Source organism: Alligator sinensis, unplaced genomic scaffold (genome assembly GCF_000455745.1).
Source record: "Alligator sinensis unplaced genomic scaffold, ASM45574v1 scaffold551_1, whole genome shotgun sequence".
NCBI classification, from domain to species: Eukaryota; Metazoa; Chordata; order Crocodylia; family Alligatoridae; genus Alligator; species Alligator sinensis.
This window is the reverse complement of record NW_005842526.1, coordinates 471399-496261: the sequence shown is the minus strand read 5'-3', so window position 1 is coordinate 496261 and position 24863 is coordinate 471399. Positions and strand designations below refer to the sequence as shown.

Here is a 24863-nt window from a genome sequence, read left to right as displayed (position 1 = left end):
GAGATAGCCTCCCCTTCTCCGGAGATTTGCCCGTTTTAGAGAAGCTGCGCCGATGCAACTAAATCAAAAGCAGGGTTTGGCTCACTTCAGACAAAGATGGAGTGTTTTCCTCCAGACTTAAATCAATGGGAGTGGGTCGGGAGGAAGGGCTCGCACTACTGTATCCAGATTAATTTTCCCCTTCTGTTTAGTTCCCCCAGGTGCAATTAGTGCAGGCTCCACCCAGACTGCATGCTCTGAATATTACAGTCAGAGAGAGCGTGTAGCAGCAGGAGCACCTGACCTAGCCCCGGTCTGTGGCTGCCCGGGAAGAGATGTGACTATTCTGCATGGCTGCCTGCCCCATGCATCCCAAAGGCAGGATGGCAAGGAATAGCCAGCACCGGTGACCCTGATTGTTGACTGTCTGCAGGGGCTGTCGGGGAGGCTAGGAGCAATTTCCAACCTGCAACTTTTTTTTGTTTCTTAAAGGAAGATCTCTTTTCTCTGAGCAAAAAGCCTGGGGCAATAATTCTTCTCTCTCTTTTTTTTTTTTTTTTTTTTAAATAACTCTGGCCCTGCCTCCCTTGGAGACAGCCTTTCCTTCAGGTTTTATTCATTCAAAGATCTACCTGCTTCAAAAACCACCTAATTCCCTTTTTCCAGGCAGCCCTGGGTTTTACTTGATTCTTTTTTTTCTTCTTCTTCTTCTTCTTCCATTGATTTTTTGAGGAGCGCTGCCTCCATTTCACTTTTGCAGCTGAGTGGTCTTGGGTTACGGCAGGGGGTTAAGAAGGGATCAAACATGAGAAACTCGCCCGGGCCTTCCCTGCAGTCTCCGGCAATGCACTTTAAGAGGGCAGCCTGCCCCCTTGTCAGGAGGTGGGTAAGGAAAAGCTTTGCAAGGGGGGAGGTATAGCTTGAATAGCAGTTAGGAGCCCAGACCCGATGGGCAGACGGTTCCCCAGCAGGACAGTTCTTTTTGCCTAGCAGGTGTGGCAGCGACAATGGGAAGGCTTTGTGTCTGGGGAGGGCAAGCATGTTGTTCGGTCAACCAGAAAAGGCAGAAACCCATTTCAATCAAAGCGCTCCAGAACCGAAACGTACACCGGAGAGCCAGGGGGGACAGGCTCGGACGGAAAGGGCCGTCCGCGTTTGATTTTTGAGGCAGAAGCAGAACCTGATCTGCCATGTGGAACAGTCTCCCTTTTGATGTGCAGCTGAAGTATGCGGCATGGGATGGAGCCATTCACGCCCCGGCTGGGAAGTTCAGACAGGGGCACGCACAGTCAACTTAAAATGGGTCCTCTTTCTTCCTTTTTTTTTTTTTCTCATTTTAAGCCCCAAATTATTTCAGTCCAAGTCTCTATTTGGCCCTCTCCCCTTGGATCAGAGTATCCCAAGTGACACTGAGATGTATTGGAAAGCAACATTGCTTCCCGGCCTCTCATCGGCTCAGATCAAGTGGAGTTCCTGTTCTTTAATTGGCTGCCAATGGGAGCTAATGTAGGACTTTCTTACTCCAGATGCAGTATAACAGATTCTCAGTTTAATATCTCTCTCTATGTATACACAGCATATGTAGTGAAGCAACGAAAGGTTTTGAAGGGTCGCATAATGTTTGGAGTCACAATACTTCAAAGGAGCCCTTGCAAAATCAGGTGGCAGGAACCTGTTTCCTGAATGGCTGTAAATGATGCTGGATTCAGGTTTGCATTGCATTGATTTGATTCCCTGGCCTAGATGATCTGCAGAGAGTATATCGGGGATCTCTGGAGAGACGATCAGATCTGTTCAAACCCGGATTCTTAGGATCTGGTGAATAACAGGCTTTGAAATGCTGGTTTTCATTTTGGTCAAATAAAGATTTTTTTTTTTTTTTTAATTTGATTCCAGCCATTTTAATCCTTTTAAAAATCCCTCTTAAGACTGAAGCCATTTGGATGAAAAAGTCAAAGTTGCCATGAAGAGAAGCAGTGACACGTTTCACTTGAAAAATATAAGAGATGTTTGGAATATTTTAGGCATTTTTTTCCCCTCCTGAACAAATGACTTGGCAGACTTGATGCACGCTTATCACAGGTTTCACCTACCTGCTTTTTGTCCTTGCTGGGGAAAAAAAAGGGTGGGGGAGGCTTGTCTTGAGAATTTTTTTCCCACTTTTAAATGCTTCTGAGGTTCAGCCCTTGGCAGCCACAAAGCTAACCTTGGCCTGGACATGACCACACACTTCTGCAAGCTTATCCCGTCTCTTGTAGATGCATCGACCAGAAGTTCAAGCGCTGCCCACCACTTCCCACCACCAGTGTCATCATTGTTTTCCATAATGAGGCCTGGTCCACCCTGCTCCGCACTGTGTACAGCGTCCTGTATTCCTCTCCTGCCATCTTACTCAAGGAGATCATCTTGGTGGACGATGCCAGCACGGATGGTAAGTGATGGACTATGGGAAAGCGGGTTTAGGTACTTGCAGCTAAGGCTCTGCTGAGTCTGACGTGGAGAGACTCTACGTGCTATGGAGTTCCTATGCCGTGGGCTCGGAGACGGGACTCATAGAGAAATTGTTACCTGTCCGAGCTCCCCAAATAGCCAGGGGGCAATCTAATGCTGGGATCTGCTCATATGCACTTGACAGTATAATTATAAGCCAGAGTAAGGGTGAGACTCATGCATTACTCAGCCTGTGGGGTGTTGTAATGCCTGGAGTTTCAAGCCGCTATCATCATGCGAAGAATCAGACCCACTCTGTGCTGCATAAATGCCTTTGTGGGCCTGCTGCAGCTACAGCTCCAGTTTTGCCCCTGTCTAGCTTGCATACACACACGCAGTCTCAAGTTAAGTGATACTTTAGGGTCAGGTCAGTGGGCCTGATACAGGGGCCGTTGGTGCTCTTTGCACAAGGGATGCATCCAGGAGGTTGTAAACGCCCACCTTCATGCTGCTCCAGTGAGTCCACGAGAATTAGGCCCATAGGAAAACCTCTGTGATTATGATCCAAGGTGGCTTATAGATTCATAGATGTTAGGGTCAGAAGGGACCTCAATAGATCATTGAGTCCGACCCCCTGCATAGGCAGGAAAGAGGGCTGGGTCTAGATGACCCCAGCTAGATACTTATCTAACCTCCTCTTGAAGACCCCCAGGGTAGGGGAGAGCACCACCTCCCTTGGGAGCCCGTTCCAGACCTTGGCCACTCGAACTGTGAAGAAGTTCTTCCTAATGTCCAATCTTTTGCTCCAGCTTGCGAGACCCACAGTTTGGTGTGCAAATATGCTGAGCCTGTAGTGTAGCAGGTATATTTGCCAAACTGGAGTGAAAATGTTAAAGGGAACTGTCCCCTCCAAACACGTCCCTTTTGAATGCAAAGCTAGTCCCATTAAACGTAACAGAAGTCCCCCAGTGGGAGGTTGGAACGTCTTAGCTGCTGAGACCAGCGGGACAGGGAGGGATATACACGTCACGTGGATTTGTGTGCAACTGAGTGAATTCCTACCTCGTAGCAATAAACTGTTCCTAGGTGCAAGCTTTTTCCAAGGGCTGATCTCCGGCCCGGATGGGGATTCGGGAACTATGAGTCAATGGGCGGCAGACGGCACTGCTGACATCTGATCAGCTACTGGCAAAAGACTTGGCTATTCTAATACCCTCTGGAAAATGAGCCAGGACTCTTGAAACTGCGGTGGGTGGCTGGGGAAGTGAAATGTGTTGCAAGTTCCTACCTGTGACTGTCGAGAAAAAGGTCACGTGTTTGGTTGAGAAACCTGATTTAGGCAACATGCTTCTTTCTGTGTTGGGGGGAGGTCTGAATTCCAGGGACCCGGTACATTTTAGACCATCCCTTTGTGCAAACTCCTTTCTGCTTGCTCAGAGTCTTGACTCTTTACTCTTCCCTTTGCATATAACTGTTCCCAAGTAACCAGGCGGGAGCTCCTCCCGTGACTTATAAACAGAACACATTATGTTTTCCAGCCTAGTAAATTATTCTCTTGCCCGGCAGACTGTCATTTAGCCCTTGGAAGGCATCACGCCCAAAGCAAACATGATTCAGTGTCAGGGCTGCCTGGAGCTGGGTGTTGGGGAAGCCAGAGCTCCACTTCCTCCAGCGCCTGGAGAAATGCATGCCTCTTCAGACGGCAGACTGGAGTGCAGACCCCTGTATACCATGGGCCTAACCAGGCAGCCCCCTGTTAAATAGTCAGGGGGCCTATCCAAAGCTGGACTCTGCTCATATGCACTTGATAGTTGAGAGTATAATTACAAAGTAGGGGCGAGACTCATGCATTACTCGGTCCCTGGGGTGTTGTAACGCCTGAAGTTTTGAGCCGCTACCATCATGCAAAGAGAATCAGACCTGCTCTGTGCTGTGTAAATGCCTTCGTTTGCTCCAGCTACAACTCCAGTTTTGCCCCTACCTAGCTTGTGTACACACATGCAGTCTCCAGTCAAGTGATGCTTTTGGGTCAGGTCAGCAGCCCTGATACAGGGGCAGGCTGAAGTTCAGTTGCTGCAGATGCCGGGTGCTGGAAGCACAGGGGGAGATGCCACCCCTGGACTTGCAGCACATCAGCCGCCAGTCCCTGCTGCTCATGTATTCCACGCTGAGGCTTCTCTCTCCAGCGAGGCAGACCCGAGCCAAGTAACTCAAGTGCACTAATTCAAGCAAACTGCTGCAGCACGGACACCTTTTTTGTTTAAACCCAGCCTCACTGAAAAACTTGTCCTGGCATAGATGCATTGGGAGCTAGGGGGGAATTGCACTGCTGAACAAAGCTATGCTGGCAGGTATGCAGCACAGTATATCTTGTATATCCACAAGATTCCTTGCAACTCCCTGCATTTGGCGAGCGGGTGTAGGATATCCCAGTGAAAGAGCTCTGGCTGGGGGAAGCTGTCTCCCCAGTAAAAGGCTCTGCAGGTATGGCCCAAGAGAGAGCCTGCCCCCTGAAAAACCAATGAGTCAACTAGACAAAGCGGATTCATGCCTAGAAGGGAAACCCCAGTTTGTTGGCAGGTGAGTGACAGAAGCAGGAACAGAACCAGTATGTGCTGACTCCCGATCCAATGCCTTGTTCAGCCCGCAGCACACCCCCAAGCTGGCAGAGTGCTGGAGTAGTTTGGAGAGAGGCCGCAGAGGCGGTATATATGGTGATTCCCACCTGAATGCCCCAAAGATGCGTTGTATCCATCCCCTCCTGTATGCCTCTGGGAGGTGCCAGTCCCTGGAGCTCTGACTCCACTAGTCCAGGTGCAGCCAGGTGAGTTATACCCATCTGGACTGCTTCAGCAACCCTGCTGCTCCAAAGACGTTTCAGAGCCTCACCTTTTATTTTTTTGCACTGGAGGGGAATGAGGGTCCCTCTGGAGAGAGACCTGGTGCTGGAGAGCTCTGGGCTGGTTATAAAGTTTCCAGCTCATCTTAGCCGATTAAGCAGATCGTGTTTCCTGACAACAACAGTTCTCTTTAAGGGTCGCTACTGACTTAGCCCCGTGGAGTATAATATCTTATGTGTGTGGCTCTATGGGCCACCCAGTTGCCTTGCTGTAGCTCAATGACCTTTATTGTGTTGGGGAAAGGGTTTAGGATACTTCAGCTGCCAGAGGCTTTTATTTCCATTCTTTCAACACCAAGTAAGACTTGCTTTCTTTTCCTATCGCTGGGTCCTCCAGGCTGTGACCTAGTGCTAATGATGAGTCTTCGCTGCCTTCCCAGACAGGCAGATCATAGCAGCAGTTCTACATTATGGGAGCTGCCAGAGGCCCGCTGTGATAGGGGCTGTACGTTGGTCCTCATCCCCAAAACCTTGCCATCTAAAGACGCCCACTCTGACCTGGGTAGGAAAACAGAGGCAAAGAGAGAAGTGAATCCGCCAGCCACAAAAGTGGAGAAAAGAACTGAAATCCTGCCTGCCACTCCAAAACGTGGTATCTCTCACTGCCATGTGCCTGTTCTGCTCAGCCGCAGCTTCCTGTTGTGCTTCAGGTGCTGGGGAGGCTAAACCCTGCCGTAATTGTCAGCTCAAGTATCTCCCCCCAGCTATCATTCTTGGTCGCTCTGAAAAAACAAACCCGCAGTCGCTTGCTCGCCGCTTCCTGCCTAACTGCAGCAGCAGTCTGTGGTCACCGCATGCCTCGCAAGCCTGAGTGCCGTCAGGTAGCATGCGCTCCCCTTAGCGCGGCTATTCCCTGCTGCATCCTACAATGTAATGAGAGCTGGGAGTTCATTTTTATAGCCCCAAGGAGTCTCTCTGTCTCGTTGTCGCCCCGCCTAGCATGCTCCGGCAGTTAGGTTACTAGCTGGGATTTGTAACGCAAATGTGCTCCCTGCCACAGCCTCCCCCTGAGACTTGGCCAATTCACTTAATCTCTCTGGGCCTCAGCACCCCGTGGGTAAAAAGGGGGTGACAGTGCTTTTCCACATTGCAGCAGCTGGGAGAATTGAGGCACATCAATATTGCAAGGGGGTTGGCTAGCTCAGAGCATGGCATTGAAGTACCTTGGCTGCAGAGATTTGCTCAGGGGATGGAACATTTCCTGCCTGCATGCGAGAGTCTCATCTACCGGCATGTGCATGCACATGTACACCGTTAAATCCGGCTTCTTGTCAAGCCACGAGGATCTCTTCCGGCTTCCCTTGTTTCTTCCTTGGCTTGTTCTGCTCTGCTTCGCCGTTCACCTCCTCCGGCGCCTTTGTCTCTCCTGGTAACATCTGGTCAGAAGGGGGATATCCCAGGTCTTTCCCTTTTGTGCACTCAAGTCTGAGCCGGAGCCCTACCTCCGAGCAAGTTGCATTTTTTTCCCCCAGTGACAATTCATCAGCTTGGCCATGGTGGTGTTTTAACTACACGTCAAGAGACTTTGTTTTTTGAACTTGGTGGCTCTGTCTAATCCCAGACTAATCTCTCTCTGGGGAGAGGGCTGGGGGCGTCGGAGCTCCAGGAACTGTCCTGGAGTTTGGCTTGCAGGGTACTTTCCCCTTTCAGCCCTGCTTTCACATCTAATAAAGAAAGTCTGGGGGGGGGGCGGTATTCTCCCCTGTAACTAGGAATGAATTTGAGCAGAGAATCTGAAGAAAATCAGGGAAGTTGCTTTGAGTCTCTGGACCCTATGGGCAAGATTTAAATCCTTTTTCTTGCCATGAAACTTTTTTTCCCTTCCTCATCCCCTCAGCTCAGTAGAGGGAAGTGGATTTTTAAAATAAAGTTGTCCTTTTCCATGGATTTCCATGTACTTTTCCATGGACTTTTCCAAGCTCTTTTTTTTTTTTTAATGGAATAAGGGTAGGGGGGAAGGGTTCTGTATAGGATCAGTTAGAGAGTAGTTTGCTTGTACATAAAACATTTTGCTGATGGAGTTATACTGAACTCCTCTAGTAGAGATGCAGCTTATACACCAGCAGCTACACTCTGTGTACTTTAAAGCAATGACCCAACTGCTATGATTTGTATCAGTCGAACGCCTTGTTCTCTTTTTAGAACTGTGTTTATAGGAGGGTTTTTTCCTCCCCAGGCTTAACTGTGTTGGTGGGACTGTATGGTTTTCTTTATTCCGTGCCCCTAAGCCACACAGCAGCACTGGCAAAACATGGAGGTGTAAACCAGGCCTGAAAATAGTTGCATTTGTTTTTCCCCCAAAGCTTTATGGTTGTTCCGCTGCGTGTGCTATCTGCATCCTTTACGTGTGCACGTGCACACACACGCACCTCTCGTACATGCCACGTACCTCGAGCTGTGCACAGCTTCGGGGTCAGCAGCATGGATGTGTCACTGCTGCAGCCGGTGTGGACATCCCGAGCTAGCGTTAATGGACAAGGCACCCTCTTGTCCTCGAGTGCTGATAGAAGTCAGGGTGGACTTCTCCAGCCAGTTCTGCAGCACTCTGAGCTCAGTGCTGATGCGTCTACACTGCTAGCACTCCCCAGGCTGGCTACTTCTGACCTAGCTTTGGCAGGTCTGTGCGAGCCGCTCTGCAGACATGCCCTTGGCATTCGAGGGAGGATGAGTCCCAGGGGCCAGGAGAGGCTTCCCCCCAGGGTAAGGCAGGTCTAGAAGAGCAGGGCAGCTTGAAGGTAGAGGCCTGGCCTTGGACTCTGGTCTCCCCAGTTCTGTTCTTGCCTTAACACACAAATTAAGCCCACTCTAATATTACCTGCCAAGCTAGTTGGATGCTTTGCTACCGACAGTACTTTGCAAATCGTGACCCTTCTCACTCCCTGTAATGCAAGGAAATGGTCCCTTTCAGAGTACCTAAAGGACCAGCTGGATCTCTACGTGAAGCAGCTGCAGATTGTGAGAGTAGTGCGGCAGAAGGAGAGGAAGGGGTTAATAACAGCACGGCTGCTCGGCGCCAGCGTGGCGGCTGGAGACGTTCTCACCTTCCTAGATGCTCACTGTAAGTACAGCCGGGCTCTGGCATCGGCTTCACACCTCTCGTGCGGCCTGGCAGATGGGGCACAGGAGTGGGACTTAAGAGAGAAGAGCTCTACCCGCAGCCGTGCCACAGGCTTCTTGGTTGGCCTTGGCCAAGTCCCTTTCCTGTGCCTTGGTTTCTGTAAAATGGGGCTAATGACAACAGCCTTCTTTCTCAAGCGCTCGGAGATGGAACGGTGGAAAGACACAGACCAGAGCTAGGGAGCGTTGACTTCCTTTCCCAGGAGTGGTGCAGCCTCCATGCCCCCCGGCGTGCCGGGGTCATTACAGTGATGCCCGCTTGAGCGCTGCTTACTAGCTCCCTGCCACCCCCCGTTCTAAGAAAAGGCAGGTGGGTGAGGAAGTCACTTGGGCTCCTGCATTTTCTGTTGTGCTCCCTCTCCCCTCCTGGGTTTCTCTCAGTAACATCCACCCAAGCCTTGGCTTGTGCCACGCTGCACTTGGCTGCTGGAAGGCAAACAAAGCGTCCATGCAGGAACCGCTCCCAATTTCTATTTACACTGCCAGAGAGCCCAGCTGCCTCCAGGCAAACAGCTCTGCCACCAGCATAAGGGGACCTGCCATGAAATTTAGGGAACGCCCGAAGCGACCTGGCTGCTTTTCTCAGGTGTCTGAGCAAGGGGTAGAGTCAACTCCTCCTTCGCCTGACTCTTCTGCCGTTTGTCTTGTGTCACTGAGATGTTCCCCCAGATATTGTTAGGAGCTCTCTCAACCCCACAGACCCCCCCCCCCCAAAAGTGCTTCCACTTGCATCTAACTGGGGAGCCTAGGGCCAGAGAGTTGAGGACCTCCCTTTCAAGCCTTGCAAGCAAAGCGGTAGTGGCAAAATCCTCCTCCTTCCTCACTGCTCCCCAGGTGAGTGCTTCCACGGCTGGCTGGAGCCTCTCTTGTACCGCATTGCCGAGGAGCCCACTGCGGTCGTGAGCCCCGACATTACCACCATCGACCTGAACACCTTTGAGTTCTCCAAGCCCATCCAGTACGGCAAGCAGCACAGCCGGGGGAACTTCGACTGGAGCCTCACCTTCGGCTGGGAGGCCATCCCTCCCCATGAGAAGCAGAGGAGGAAAGATGAGACCTACCCAATCAAGTAAGTGCTAAACAAGTGCCTTGGGGGGTGTTGCCACATGCTGCCTGGGATGGGAGCATCCAGTGTCTCGGCATTTCAAGGGTGGAGTTAATAAATGCTAGATGGGCTTTTTAGCCTGCACCGCCTCTTTCCCCAAGAAAAGGCAAATCTCAGGCGTCCTCTGCAGGCCACTTGTGTCCTCCTGGGGAGGTGTCTGCTTTGACCAAGCAGCTGAAGGTCATGAATAGCTAGCTGCAAAGCCGACTTGGAGATCTGGTTTTGGAGGTGTTGAGCCCTATGGCTGATTTGCCTCTGAGCCTTTCATACCCCAGACACCTGTACGCCCAAGCTGGGAACTTCGCAAAAGCATCCAAAGCCATTGGTGACTCTTCAGATCTTTCCTCCTCCTTCACAGGCTCTGACGGGAACGGGATTCCCCATGGGGCAAGGTCTCAAATAGCTTCCAGTCCTTAGAGCAGGGGCGGGCAATTATTTTGGGCAGAGAGCCGCTTACTGAGTTTTGGCAAGCCATTGAGGGCCGCATGACAGGCAGCCCAGGGCAGATAAATATTAATTTTCTAAATTTTTTAAGGGGCCCCGCGGGCCGGAAAGAATGGACTGGCAGGCCGCATCCGGCCCCTGGGCCGCATTTTGCCCACCCCGGCCTTAGAGCCAAGGTAGATGCCAGCACAGCATATCTGAGCCTTCAGGCCAGAGGAGAAGTGGGGTGGTGAGAGAACCTCTGTTTTGGGTTCAGTGAATGAGGGATGAACTTTATTCCTATGAAATGAAAAGAGCTCTTAATCACCTTAGGCTCCAGACAGGCCTTGCTTTCAGTCTCTCATTAAGAGCTTAATTACTGTCTCTTCATCTCTGCGCTGATCTTGGAAACCCAGTCATTTGAGTGCCCTGTAAGTAGCTGGGTTGGTTGGCTGGGGGAAGGGTATTGCCTGCACCACATATTTTACATAAAGGCCTTTTTTTTCCCTTTTGGAGTGGAAAGCAAACACTGTAGGAGCTGCTTGGTAGGCAGGAGGTGGAGGAGGTTGCAACTCCTCTACAAGCCAAAGACCTGGTGTAGAGGCAGCGATACTAAGAAATGTGCTGTTCCTGGTATTCCCGTCCCTGCTTGGGGAACCCCGATAAGGGGTAGTGAGGAAGCGCACGTCTATACTGCCCCTGTAGGAGAGGTAGCTGGGCTCGCCCTCCCTGCAGAGCGTTTCTTGTGTAGAGATCACCTCTGTTCCCAGGTGAACAGAAATAACCTCCACAAAAGCATTTCAAGAGGGGCACGAGGGAAACGCGCAGCTTTGATACCGGGACAGGAGCCAGGCAAGGCTGGCTGGATCGTACTCTGGTCATTTGCCCCTGATATGCCAAGAATTCCTTTGTTGCTTGCTAGAAAAGAGCCCGCTTGGTCACTTCCAAAGCCTGCCAGCCTGTAGCCCAGCTGGCACAGGCAGCGACAGACAAGGGTAGCCAGCCTCCGGCCCTTTAAAAGCAGAACAACCTTGAATTCCCAAGCAAAGACATTCAACACCAGCTTTTGGCCCTCGCAACCCCATCCCTTGGCCTGGAATACAGCTCCGCTTTGTGCGAAGGTCAGATGGGAGACGTTGCGGCCTCAATAAAGGTCCCTTTTAAGAAGGCCGGTAACTCAGCTTCCAGCAGCATCTAATCTCCACTGGCTCCTCGTTCAGTGCGGGCTTTTCTTCTCTTGTCTTTTGAAAGCCAGTGTCTGTTCCAGCCTTGTCCAGAGATCAGATGCAAGCGATTAGAAAGGGAAACTGGTATGAAAAGCTCAGTCACTGCGCGGCCTCCAGCTCTGCCTCTCCATTCTGCTATTGGGTTTCGGTGATGATACCCCAGGCTTTGCCTTGTCCCAAAGAGAGGACCAGTGACCAGCCCTCTGGGTCCCAGGCACATCCAGTGTCAACCCTTAGCTTCTCTCTTTCGGGTATGTAATCCCTTGTTCCCCAGCCCCTCCTCTGAGGCAGGCTGGGGATCCCCACATTGCAGAGCAGAGAGGCCAAGTAACTGTTCATGGTCCAACAGAGAGCCCACCGGAGCAGGGAACCGAACCGGAGGAGAGAACTGGACCAGCCTTTCCCATTAAAGGCCTTTGCAAATGCTCTGCTTTTCTTTAGCCATGAGGACAGATGTTTGTCTCTGGGAAGCAACCCAAGCAAAGCACTTGGAGATGGGGTGGCACTGTGCTATCTTGCAACAGTTGGCTGGGGTGTAGAGCGCTCTAGACACCATCCCTACCCCTACCCGTTTCTGGAAACAGATGTTTTGGATGCTACCATAGTAGAAGCAACAATAGGGATTTTCAGCCGTGACTTGACATGTCCTTGGGGAAGTCACCTGCAGATGGCTCTTAAAGGGGCCTGACCGTGGGGGAGAACCTCGTCCTTCTGTAATGCAAAGAACGGACTAATGCAATGCTGTTATGGAGGCGAGCAGCTGCAGCAAAGTTCAGCCCCCAAGTGCTCCTCCATAGGCTGGAGACAATACACTCGCCAGGCGGAGCAGCAAGAAGCACGATGGAAGAGCGCTCCATGCTGTTCCTTACACTCTGCTCCCGTGTCCCCTCAGGTCCCCGACCTTCGCCGGTGGCCTCTTTTCAATCTCCAAGTCCTACTTCGAACACATTGGCTCCTACGACGATCAGATGGAGATCTGGGGAGGGGAGAACGTGGAAATGTCCTTCAGGGTAAGAGCAAGGGGTAATGTTAAACGGCTCTTAACTGCAAGCTGTGAGTGCAGCTCCAGGTCGCACGTGTGTGTGAAGGTGCTATCACACTACATGCTGTAATAAAACAGCCCAAAGCACGTGCTACCAGGCCTCGGGCTGGTCCAGTTCTGTACATCGCTCCCTTTCTTGGAGCAAAGCTTGGCTTGGCTGAGGCTCTTTCTGAAAGCTGTTGTCCTTGGGGCTTCCTCCTGCTGCAGGTCTGGCAGTGTGGGGGGCAGCTGGAGATCCTCCCCTGCTCCGTCGTGGGGCACGTGTTTCGCTCCAAGAGCCCTCACACCTTCCCAAAGGGAACGCAAGTCATTTCCCGGAACCAGGTGCGTCTGGCGGAGGTCTGGATGGACGACTACAAGGAAATCTTCTACAGGAGGAACCAGCAGGCCGCACAGATGGCCAAGGAGGTAAGGAGCCTGGTTCTAGATGTCACCTCCATTGCCTTCTTCAGCAGAGAAGGTGGCATCCTTTGACTGGGCATCGATCCTTAGCGTCATCCTCAAGGTCCCGGTAAAGATGGTGGGACCATTGCATCAAAGGACAGGGGGCTGTGCCCAATTCCCACTCAACCAGTTGGGTCCAGATCAGAATGAGGCAAATATTTTTTGCTCTCACTCTTTTTTTTTTTGTGGCAAATGCAGATTTGGCCACAACAAAACACAGTGCGATGCATTTTGGTTCCTCCAGTGTTTCATTTTCAGCAGCATCCAGATTCTGACATTCGAAGCAGACAGATTTTTGCGCTTTCAGACCCAGAATATTTTGGGTTTTTTGCTCTCGACATTATTAGTTCTCAAATGTATTTTTTTTTTCTTGAAAGGTCAGAACTGAAACTAAGGATTTGGGGGAGCCAAAACAATCTGCTTGATCATAAAGGAAGCTTTCCATGTGTTTTGTGTTTGTGCCAAATAAAAATTATATTTCTTTTTTTTTTCTGGGTTTGTCAAGAAACCACGATTTGCATTTTTCACTGGTCTCTTATCGGGGCCCAAATCTGGACTGGATCCAAAATGCCTTGTGCTGTCTGAGCCGTGTTTTCCAGTGACGCATTGTCCTGGGAGACTTCCCCTTTGGGGCTGTTTTGCCTCCTTAGCGTGCTAAGAAGGAAAGATATAGATTCCCAAGAAGGGCCAAGATGGGACCTGCCTTTCTAATGCCTGGTGGGAAGCCTGGTAAGGGGCATGCGGGGATTTGTATGGTTGCTTTCCATGGAAGTCAGTTTAATTTTCTTGCCTGATTTTGTTGATAGAAAACGTATGGTGACATTACAGAGAGGCTCAACCTCAAACAGCAGCTGCACTGCAAGAACTTCACCTGGTACCTCCAAACCATCTACCCCGAGATCTTCATCCCAGACCTGACCCCCACGTTCTACGGAGCAGTAAGTGCACGTGGCTCTGGGTTCCCGCTTGCTTCCCTTGGTTCAATGTCACTTCCCATACCCCGAACACGCCTGATCTTGGAAACTAAGCAGGGTTGGCTCCGGTTAGTACTTGAATGGAAGACCCAACTTTCCTAGACACAGGTCAGGTCGGTAGACGCACACTGGTGCTGCTGCAGGATCCTCCCTGCCGGGGTCTCATGCTCTGGAGCCCACAAAAATCCACTGAGAAGGGCAAGCCACAAAGGAAACTCTCTAGACCAGGGGTGTTTAACCTCTGGCTCACGGGCCAAATGTGGCCTGTGAAACCATAGGTGTCCCCATGGATCAGGGAATTTGGTGGCAGGGGAAAGGTGGCAATAAATACAGCTACCCTCCCACACAAATTCTTAAACCGCCATCCCCGTGCTGCAAGATGGGGCCAGGTCACGCCATCTCCCCCTGCTTCCATGGCTGCATGAGGCCAGGCCATGCCTTTCCCCCATGCTGGATGGACTGGGCCGTGTCCCCTTTCCTCTGTGGGGCTGGGTTGGGGCCAAGCTATGCCCCCTCCCCCTGCAGATCTGAGCCAGGCTGCCTTCCCCCATGGGGCTGGGGCCATATCCCTTCTCCCCACCCCACCCCACCCCACAGGGCTGGGCCATGCCCTGTCCATCCATGTCCCATAACCCCTGGATGAGTCACCCTAGCTCCATCCCGCTCCATGCCCCATACGCCACCCTAGCTGGGCAGTGCACCCAGCCCCACTCCCTCCCTTACCAGGGGGCCTCAATCTGCCCCCTCCCTCCCCCCCCCCATAGACTTACTCTACAGGGAGCTGCTCTCCAGGCTGCTGGGCTGTATTTCCCAGCCATATACATGTGTACAGGTGTGCATATGCACGGGCAGCCCCTGTGTCCTGCTCCTGGCTGCCAGCCTGCAAGGGGAAACGCACCGTTTCCCATGGATCCCTGCACAATGCTGCCAATCCGGGACAAATCCTGTCTTGGAGTCGTGCAGCCTGGATGTTCCCATTCTGAGACTGTCCCTCCCAATTAGGGCTAGGTAGTCACCCTGTTTGCGCAGATCTAGTGCAAACTCAGGGCTCAATGGACTTCCACGTGCTTTGAGATTTCCACACATTGGCCTTGCCTTCTAGTTAAACAAACTGCGGAGAAGTTTCCAATGTAGGCAGGCAGGCTGTTTGTTCAGTTCCAACCTGTTAAGCATTTGACATAAGCTTATATCATCCCAGCTGAGAAAGTTGGCTCTCTAAATCTCTAAGCACAGAGGTGGTTAGAGGTGTTAATCCAAAGTCAGGCATAAGGCAGGACAGGGCAGCCTTAGAGACTAACTGGTTTGCCAAGCAGAGTAAGGGGATTTTTTTTTCACACTGCTGCTAATAATAGCTGGTGTCTTCAGCCAGACCTGGCCAACTGCCTCAAGGGGAAAAGAAACATGCAGGTTGGGCTTGTCCTGCAGAGTGAGAATCGAAGAGCAGAGCTCATTCCAGCTCGCAATAAGAGAGTTAGAAGCATTTGAAAAAGGCCGTCACTCTTCTTTGACAGGAACAGGCAAGGCCGGTTCTTTGACTAACCAGACCAGAGCTGATAAGTCGTGATTCTGATCTGGACCAAACCCTTCTCTCTGACATTCCTGAGTACAGGTGTAGCCAGGAGGCAGGTGACTTATTACCTGCAGGGCTGGTCTCCAAGTGCTTACTGTACTCGAGTCTGGTAAGCCCAGTTGATAGAGACTGATGCCCGCTCAGTTGCAAATAGCATGAGGAGTTCTTGGCATTAGCTGGCCCAAAATACCTAGTCCTGCTGTGAAAATACATGCAGTGCCTGAGAAAACAGAGCCACATGAAAGACCGTACCCTCTTCAGGCATTAAGAAGCTGAGACAAGAGAACATCCCACTGGTTAAGCTGAACTGTCTCCTTGGGTTTGTAGATGCTACTTTAGTACTACTCATGGACCACTGTGCCAGGCATTGTACAAATGCAAGACACAAAGAGGATCCCTGCCTTTGTGAACTTCAAGGCAAAAGCTGCTAGTACAGTTTGGGTGATGCATGCTTTTTTGGCTTTGCAAAACTCGGTCTAAATAATTCCTCCATCAGGGAACAGCAATGGCAAGATCCTAGACCCCTGAGCAACACCCAGTCACAAATTCCTAGTCCCTAAAGAATAAATGTGTGCAGTGGGACTTTCTGAGCTGCCTTCTCGGGTTCAGCGTGGAGTCCAGAGCCTGCTCCTTGAGCCAGACCCTAATGGCAGAAGACAGGGAAGATGCCTCCAACCTGAGCTGTTCACAATTTGATTGGTCTTCTTGCTTACAGATTAAAAATGAAGGCACCAAGAGCTGCTTGGATGTCGGTGAAAACAACCACGGAGGGAAGCCGCTGATCATGTACCCTTGTCACGGCATGGGAGGCAATCAGGTTTGTAGGGGAGGAAGCTGGTTGGCCATTTCTCAGCAGTCCCCATCTCCCTGGGGAAGCCACTGGGGAAAGGAGGAACCCCAGCACCAGTCGAGGCTGCAGTGATGCCCAATGAAGTCCCCCCAGTAGAGGCAGAAGCTGTAATGCATCAGTGATGTTCTGTGCTTCTCGGTCCTCTGCGGATTCATTGAATCATAGAAAACAAGGGTGGGAAGGGACCTCAGGAGATCACATCTAGTCCAACCCCCTGCTCAAAGCAGGACCAGCCCCAACTACATCATCCCAGCCAAGGCTTTGCCGAGCCGGATCTTAAAAACCTCCAAGAACAGAGACTCCACCGCCTCTCCGGGTAACCTGTTCCAGTGCTTTACTACCCTCCTGGTGAGAATTTTTTTCCTAATATCCAACCTAAACTTAACCTTGCTGCAGCTTGATCGCATTGCTCCTTGTTCTGTCATCTGCCCCCACTGAGAACAATTTCGCTCCATCCTCTTTGGAAGCCCCCTTTCAGGGAGTTGAAGGCATCTGAGAGTGGCCTGTTTTTTCCCTGCCTGCCTCTCCCTCCAGAGGAGCAGGCAACAACAAGATAAACTGATCATATTAACTCTCGAATCCATTAATTAGATGACCCCCCCGATAATTAGTTACTGTACGTGGAAAATTATGAATCTGCTATCATTTTTCATGTGTAGAATCTAACTACCAGGGGGTCGTCTTAAATTCATTCCCCGCACTGTGGGGAAAGCAGCAATAGGGGGAAAGTAGTGGAGTGGGGGCAGGCAGCAGGTCCTACTTGGAGCAGGGGGTTGGACTCGATGTGACCCCCTAAGGTCCCTCCCAACCCTCATGTTCTCCGATTCTGCGAAGGGAGTGACGGGCGCTGGTGGTGGTGCCGTGGAAGGCAGGTGGGGTCTTGTTGCATAAGGTTGCAATCCGAGAGGCAAACGGCGCTGCCTCATCTCTCCCTGTTCTGCTCTTGGTTCCCAGTACTTCGAGTACACGACCCAGAAGGACCTGCGGCACAACATCGGCAAGCAGCTCTGCCTCCGCTCCGGCTTCGGGCCGGTGGAGCTGGGAGAATGTCACTTCACGGGGAGAAATTCCCGTGTGCCCGAAAGCGAGGAGTGGGAGCTGACTCAGGTGAGCGGAGCGGCAGGGGCCCGCCCCACTGGCGCGGACGCGGGTGGGGGGGGCGGCGGGCCCCCGCCACACTGGCGAGTGCTTCTCGCCCCTTGAATCTCTTGCGCTGAGTCGCGGGAGCTTTGGGTTGGAGGGGTGGGGGACACGGTTGCACCCCCGCTTTGGCAGTGAGATCTCAGCGCAGGGGTTCCCCAAAGCTCCTGCTTTCGTGCCCACCAGTGCTCCGGGGATGAGCACTGCTGCTGCTCCGCTCCTTTTCCTGGCTGCTGAATTCAATGGGAAGGGAGGGCAAAGGCAAACAGTAGCAGTAGTCCTGTCCCCATTCCCCCCCACCTCCCTCCTGGGCTCCGGTCCAGAGGGGGACAGCCCCACCCTCCCTGCCCCATTCCTGGATCCACTGCTGGCCACCAGTGTGGGGTATGTCTCCCTGCTTCCTCCTGTCTCCATTACTCCCTCTGCAGAGTTTGAGTTGCCCCTCAAGCTCTCTGGAGGACGCCAGCCCAATCTCCTTTTCTCATAGGATCGGCTGTTCAGAAACATGGCTTCTAACACATGTTTATCCGCGAGAGGCGAGCACCCGGCCATGGCTTCCTGCAACCCGTTGGATCTCTATCAGCAGTGGTTCTTCACCTAAGCCACCATGCAAAGACCAAAGCCCAAGCGTGGACAGGGTAACCAGTGAGCCCATCTCACTTGGAGATATCCATCCCCAAGTGCACTCAGGAAATGGAAGCTAAGACTTTTTCTCCTTTTATTTAAAAGAAACTAAAGCCTTAAATATGCTGCAGTTCACATTTGCCTTGAAGTTCATTCTGTGCCTTTTGGGGGACCAAGATGACGTCCTAATACGTGGAGAAGATTTTGTCTGTATCGCTTTTCCGAGAGACTGAGCAAACTCCCTGTTTGCGGCTACCTAAGTGTCATAACCATCATGTATCCGAAGCCAAGGAACTTGGGACCACCTCCATCAGGGCGGTATCAGTTAAAACAATCGATCCCATGTACCATCCCGGAGCAGCTGGATCGCGAGCCACAAGAACCGGGGGAAGAGACCGAATCCAATATCCCGCTGAGGAGGTGTTGCCAGCTGTCTCATGCCAAAGATGATGCTTGTGGCAGCTACTTGTTGTTACGCTCTTGCAGGTGGAATATGGTCAAAGGCAAATCAGGGCCACGTAAGGAAGCGTTGCAGAGGAACGATGTGCAGCATCCTCTCTGCAGACACCCTAGCTGTTCACCGTGGCTCGGTAGGAGGTAACAGCTGCATTCAGATGCTGACACTGGGTGCGCTGTTGCTGTGCGACTCCCCAGACATTGTGCAGTGTGTGCGTTCCCCCGGGTCGAGGCGCTCCTGCCAGCCCAGGGAGGCAAAGAGGACTAACCGCATTGCAAATGAAAGACCTCTCAGTACAGCTAATCCCCAAAGGAGAGATGATTCATCGTTTTTTCTTGACCCGTGCTGGGGCGCAGGTTGTCGAGAGAGCTGGCAGCGGCGCTGCATCATGGTGGTGTGCCTTGGGAGATGGAGCCTGTAGGAGCTTGCGAGACGATGCTGATGGATGGCATTAAACAATAGACTGTCACTATGGGGGGCGAAGGTGGGAGGAATGCACATAAAACACTGGTTTACCTGTTGCGGTGAAGCAACTCCTGATAACAGATCACCTGTGCCAGCATGATGAAACACTTGGTGCCACTTTTACTCTGGGCTGCCTGCTGTGATTACTGGGGTTTAAGAAAAACTCCTTTAAAAAAACATCATTTAAATCAGCATCAACGTTTCACTTCTCATGACCCTTTCCCTGCCATGATGCTTCCTCACCAGTTTTCCATTAGAAAACACACAAGTGGAGGCGCTAGTGGCTTTCCTTATGGGATCCCTGGTGAGTCCAGTCCAGAAAGACCATACTTTCTTCTGAGTTGGGCAAAGGGCACTGGGGTTCTAGCTTAAACTCTCCTGGCATTATTGGTACCACCACCTTCCTCCACCTTCTACCTCCTGTTTCAATCCATGCAGCTGGATTTTTCTCTACTGGTGTTTTTCTTTAAACCTCCAATGGAAAGACAATGCAGCCGCAAAGCGAACAGAAGAAATACCTTTGGTTTTTATTAAGTGTTTAGACTTGAATATGGTAGTTGACACTAGTTTCCAAATGATTCTGCTTCTCCTGTAAGTCAGAAGCCCTCCCAGGAATGTGGAATGTGCCCTGCATTTTGGATCCACATGGCATGAACCTAAAATAAAGAGACATTGTTTTGTTTGAAGAGTCCCGTCTGGGTTTGGTTCCTTCGGAGCAGATGCTCAGCGTGCAGCAGCGGGACCTTCTTGTGCCAGTATTAAGCCAGATGTTTTCTTATGTTTAGTACCTAAAGATCATCAAGACCCAGTCCCCATTGCAGTTGGCACTGTGCAAGCCCCCCTAGCCCCTGTCCCAGGAGACTTTACAGCCTGTGCAAGCAAGGCAGAAGCAGAATAGGTGGCTGGGCTGTGATGCACTATATCTGAGCCCTGCATGCGTTGCTGATTTCTGTCTGGCAAGATGCCTTTAACAAACCGCTGGCTATGCAGTGATTTGGATGATGCCTGAAGATGGCAAATTCCCAAGGACCTCCATGCTGAGGCACATGGCAGGTGTATGAGCTCCTGGCTTTGAATGTGCAAGATCGGAGTCTTCCATATTTGCACCCACTAAAATCTAATAACAGGAGTGACACTGGGAGACCCTGTTTTGGTATGGAAGGATGATGAAAGCCCCTTTGCAGCCCTAGAAGGCAGGGCTCAGAGCCTGGCTCTGGTATAGCTCCGCTGTGGCAGGTAGTTTCCTACTCCCTGCGAGATGGGATGGCTTCTCCAGGGGTGGGTGAGAAAATAAAAATGTTGCCCCTCGGCCTAGATTGGGGGCTAGCTGGGCAGAGCCTCCCCGCAGTGCAGGGGGCTGGAAAACAGCCTTTAGGAAGGCTCCTGCTGCAGCCGTCCGCAGGCACCGAGCACCAGATTCAGCCAGGAACCCGGGACTGTGCAGTGAGCAAATCACAGGCTCTTCCCCATGGCGCCAGCTGGAGGCTCCTTGCACCACGGTGCCTCTTTGACTGGGACGTTGGTGCCACCCAGCGGCCAGGCAGAGGTGTCAAGTGCATACAGCAGAGGCTCCCTTTGAGTTTCACGTAGAATCACAGAAAATGAGGGTGGGAAGGGAGCTCAGGAGGTTGCATCTAGTCCAACCCCTGGCTGCAAGCAGGACCAGCCCCAACTACATCATCCCAGCCAAGGCTTTGTCTACCTGTGTCTTAAAAGGATAGAGACACCACCACCTCTCTGAGTAACCTGTTCCAGTGCTTCACCACCCTCCTAGTGATAGAGATTTTTCCTAATATCCAACCTCAATTTCTCTTGCTGCAACGTGAGCCCATTGCTCCTTGTCTGTCGTCTGCCCCAACTGAGACCAGTCCAGCTTCGTCCTCTTTGGACCCCCAGCAGGGGGTTGAAGGCTGCTATTAAATCCCCTCTGTCTTCTCTTCTCCAGACTAAATAAGGCCAGTTCCCTCGGCCTCTCTTCATAAGTTATGTGCCCCAGCACCCTAACCATTCTCATTGCCCTTCTCTGGACTCTCTCCAATTTGTCCACATCCTTTCTATAGTGGGGGGCCCAAAACTGGACTCCCTCTTGCTTGGTGTCATCTGCAAACTTGCTGAGGGTGCACTCTATGCCATCTTCCAGGTCGATGCTTGCCCCGTTTCGGTAGTCAGTGCCATCAGACATACTTTAACGTCTGTCTGTCTGGAGTAGGTCCATGCTGCAGATGAAACTCTCTCTGTGGAGAGAGACTCCCACTGGGTTTAAACAAGCTGGCTTGGATTTTGGACACAGCACAGAGAGGGCTGCAGAGTGAATTAACCCATGCAAAACTGCATGGAAGCCAGCAAGCCATGGCAGCAGTACAAGCTAGCTTGAGTAGCACTGCACCACAGTGTAGACGCATCCTTGGTTACTTTGACTGCGTTGATTCTCTCCATGCCCCAGGAGGCAGGGTAGGGCTGTCCTCATTTCACAGAGGCACAGAGAGGCAAAGTCACTTGTCCATGGCCCCTAAAGCCCATGCTGGTACCTGAGTCATTGAACCAGCCTTCTGCCTTACCTCCATCTCTGCCACTCCCTACTTTCTGGGACCCTGACCCACTCACTTTGCTGCTCTGTGGCACAAGGTGGTCCGTGACATTGGAGTTCAAGGTGGCTTAGAGTCTCACCTGATGCCCATCAAATGCATTGAGAGCTGCTGGCAGAAGGTGCAAAGCAAAATGAATCCACACAAAGTCATTTGATTCTCCATTAGGTGAAAGCTGCAGGACTGTAAATTTACATCACACACCCTGGATCTGAGCTCCGGTCCCTGGAGCCTGCCTCTCACAAGGACCCACCCCATTCAGATGCTGCTTTGACTTCCCTATTTCACCTCCATCCAGAAAGCCCCTGTAATGTCACAGACGGGTAACATGACATCCTGCTTGATAGCTCCTGCTTCAACTTTACAATGTTCAATCCACCAACTTGCAAGTTAACTTGTGCCTTTCAGGGCTGGATCGCTTTCTCCAAAGGCGGGCAAAAACCCTATTTCTTCTGAATCCTGCTGCCTGGCATAATTCACTGATGCAGTGAGGCTGGCAGCTGCTGTGCTTTGCAACAATAACTAGTAAGTGCTTTATATTTAAACAGGCTTTCCCTGGAAAGTCCCAGGTGTGTTGTTTTGCTTCAACAAAGATAAAAGCAGAACTACAGTAACTGCTGATGAAGTGTGATTGCAGTATCTGTTCGTGATCTTTTTGACAGACCGGACGTTCTCAGTCACTATCTTGAAGTAATTTTCAGAGTAAACACTTTGTAGGATAACCTTGCTTCAGATCCCCTCCTAACTAGCACTACTTTAGGGCCAGGGACCCGGAAGGACGTGGCTCCACGGGGAATCCTGCTACACAAAAAAGAAATGGATGCGACTCTTTTTTGGTCCACATCATCTGTCAGTCGGTAGCAACCTTAGGAGTCAGCTTCCAAATGAAGAATATTATGGAATTTATTTCATGGGCAAATGTGTGTATTGAAGGGAGGGAGCGGAGGGTGGGGACCATTCAAAATTGGAGCGACCCAATTTCAAAATGCACAAAACAGAAATTCCAAGTTTCTCTTTCTTTTTTTTTCTGCTCAGAAAAGCTGGGTTCTGGTCTGGTTTTGTCCCTGGCCCTTTTGGGGTATGTCTCTTTGCTTCTTGGCCTCAGTTTACCCATCTGTAAAAAGGGTGGTGGTACTGATGCAAACACTTTTGCAATCAGCTGTTGGAAAGCACTGCATAAAAGCCAGGGGGTGGCATCCTGGATGTGCCTGAACAGATGCTGGAGGAAAACTTGCAAGCGGATGCCACCTAAGACGCGTGCACTTCCAAATACTGCGCAGAACTGAAGCAAAAGGCAGCGCCCAGTTAGTACTCTTCCCCGGCCTTTCCACCAGCATGTTTGGTCTCTCCTGTGCTGGTAGCACAGCTTTAAGCAGTTCTGTAACAGCAGGCTCTGAAACCAGCTGTTCCCAGACCTAAAGGCTTCACGCTGCATAGCAGGGCTGTAACAGAAGGGAATGAGTAATATGCACCGTTTGACTTTCTTCAACACTGGGGATTTCACAGTGGTCTCTCATCCAAGAGCCAATCAAGCCCAGGACTGCTTAGCTTCTAAGATGAAATGTGTTCAGTCGGGCATGGCAGCACAACCCCCAGTTCAAATATGACCTGGGGTCCAGCTCTCTCTTTTGTGGGCCCAGTTGCTGATGCTCCTCTAAGGCTCCCTGCATGTTCCTGTTTATCCCAGTAGCTCCTGAAATGCAAAGGAAGCTGGAAGTAGTAAGCTGGAGATAAGTGTAGCTGCAAAACAGCCTGGTGGTTGTATCGGCAGGAAACGTGAGGAATGGCTCTCCAGTCCAGATCCGGAGGAGCTAAACTGGGCTTGGAGGGCTGTGCTGTGCTACAGTGCAATGTCCAGGAGATCTGGCTGCAGCACAGTTGTGATGCATAAATGGGGCCTATGGCAGCTCTCTACTAAACAAGACCCTGGTCCTTAGTTCAGTTATTACATAGTTCACAAAAGGCAAGCAGCAAGGTGGTTGTCCCTCCCTGAGTAAAAGGTCACTGGGACGTGAAGGGCATCCATTTCCAGAGGTTCTCAGCAGCCACCGCTCTAGTGAAGGGCAGGTGCTGACATCTGGTCCCAAAAGACTTGTCCAAGGTCATGCCTAGGGTGAGGTGGCACAGATGAAATTATTCTCTCTTGGCTCCCAGTCCTCTTCTCCAATATGCCCCTGTTGCTACTACCACCCTGATTTTGCCTTGGTTGCTAAGCATGTTCTAGGAGATGCCGTCAGGATGTGATTGGGGAACAAGACCTCAAGACCCTGCGGACACTGGAGCTCACTCTGGGACCTTTTCACCAAATCCTCCCAAATGATTTTGTTGATGATTTCCCCCCAGCCCATTGCAGACCTCTCAAACAATTCAAAAAGTGGGAGGGGAGGTAGCATATTACAGCCCCTCGCTTTAACACCATCCAGACCCAAGTACCTGAACACACGCATACCCTTCTCCTTTGTTCAGAGTGGATGTCGGCTGCCCAGCCCTTGGGTGGTGGAAACAGAACCCGCCCAGCTCGGGTTGTTCAGCGGATGCTGAGCCTTGGTGACAGCTGACACTTTTCTAACTTCCTCCCGCAGCAAAACTTAAAACCACAAGTTGACAGTGAGCTGCAATTGCACGGTGAGCTTGCAGCCATGGCAGAAGGCAAGACTGGAGGTGCCGGACTCTTTGCCAAGCAGGTCCAGAAGCGATTCAGCCGTGCCCAGGAGAAGGTACAGGCCGTGAGAGGCTGGAATAACCTTAGGATTTAGCAAGGGATGCTAAGAGGGAGGCGTTTCTTCCAAAGTGCCCCAAAGATGCCTGGCAAACTGCAACCTAGCCCTGTGTAGCATGGGGAGCAGAGGAGAGATGGGAGGGGTTTTGAGCCCTGTGTTTTTGATGGGTTTCTCAAAACCTCAGAGTCTCTTGCAATCCTTATGGGAGTTGTAATATGAAAACTCTTACAAAACGCGGTTGTTTTGATGACTCGAGGAGTGATGGCCTGCTCCCAGTGAACTGCATTGCACTGGTGGGAGCTGTATGTAGGAAGCACTTTCACCCAGAGGACGTGGGCCTTGGGGGGATGGATAGGTTTGGTCAGGATTAACTTCACACGGGGCACCGTGTCCGGTTCCAACAAGGGGCTTGGCAGGTGGCCTTTCTGGGAAGGTCTCTGCAGAGCCAAGTTGCTCTTGTTTCCCTCCAAACCTTCTCGAAAGCAGAGACTTGTCACTCAAAATGTCCCTGCCTTGGATGCCGTTTGCTTGAGGGATGGTTGCCTCTCAGGGGTGGAAGGGCCTGGCAAAGCGGAGCAAGCCCAGAGCGAGGCGGGTCGGAAACTGGAGTTCTTGAGCCCATTTGGCTAACCTCCGCATGACCTGCACCAGGAAGAAGGGGGCCTGGGCTCAGGAAGTGGGCAGACATGAAGCTATTCTCTGCTGGTTTCAGTCGCCTCATTTGCTTGTTACTCTCGAGTGCCGTGTCCCTGAAAGCGTTTTTGCAGTGACTTCGATCTGGGAGCAAGCCAGCTCTCCTCGTCGCTCCATCTG

The 24863-nt window shown here is 51.5% G+C and overlaps 2 protein-coding genes across 4 annotated transcripts in view; both read left to right on the top strand.

Annotated features, from left to right (window-relative positions):
- Nucleotides 1–19770, top strand: part of GALNT6 (polypeptide N-acetylgalactosaminyltransferase 6) — a 31745-nt gene extending 11975 nt beyond the window's left edge. For all 3 annotated transcript variants that reach the window (XM_006031723.3, XM_025213417.1, XM_025213418.1), the window contains 9 exons: nt 2238–2410; nt 8217–8366; nt 9260–9494; nt 12072–12189; nt 12429–12629; nt 13472–13603; nt 15925–16026; nt 17014–17166; nt 17687–19770. In XM_006031723.3, the coding sequence (XP_006031785.1) occupies nt 2238–2410; nt 8217–8366; nt 9260–9494; nt 12072–12189; nt 12429–12629; nt 13472–13603; nt 15925–16026; nt 17014–17166; nt 17687–17800 (1378 nt within the window). In that variant the 3' untranslated portion in view covers nt 17801–19770. The remainder of the gene's footprint in view (nt 1–2237; nt 2411–8216; nt 8367–9259; nt 9495–12071; nt 12190–12428; nt 12630–13471; nt 13604–15924; nt 16027–17013; nt 17167–17686) is intronic.
- Nucleotides 19771–23923: 4153 nt separating this feature from the next.
- BIN2 (bridging integrator 2) overlaps nt 23924–24863 on the top strand; it is a 21845-nt gene continuing 20905 nt past the window's right edge. Inside the window, exon 1 of the mRNA XM_006031721.2 lies at nt 23924–24047. Within this exon, the coding sequence (XP_006031783.1) occupies nt 23970–24047 (78 nt within the window). The 5' untranslated portion in view covers nt 23924–23969. The remainder of the gene's footprint in view (nt 24048–24863) is intronic.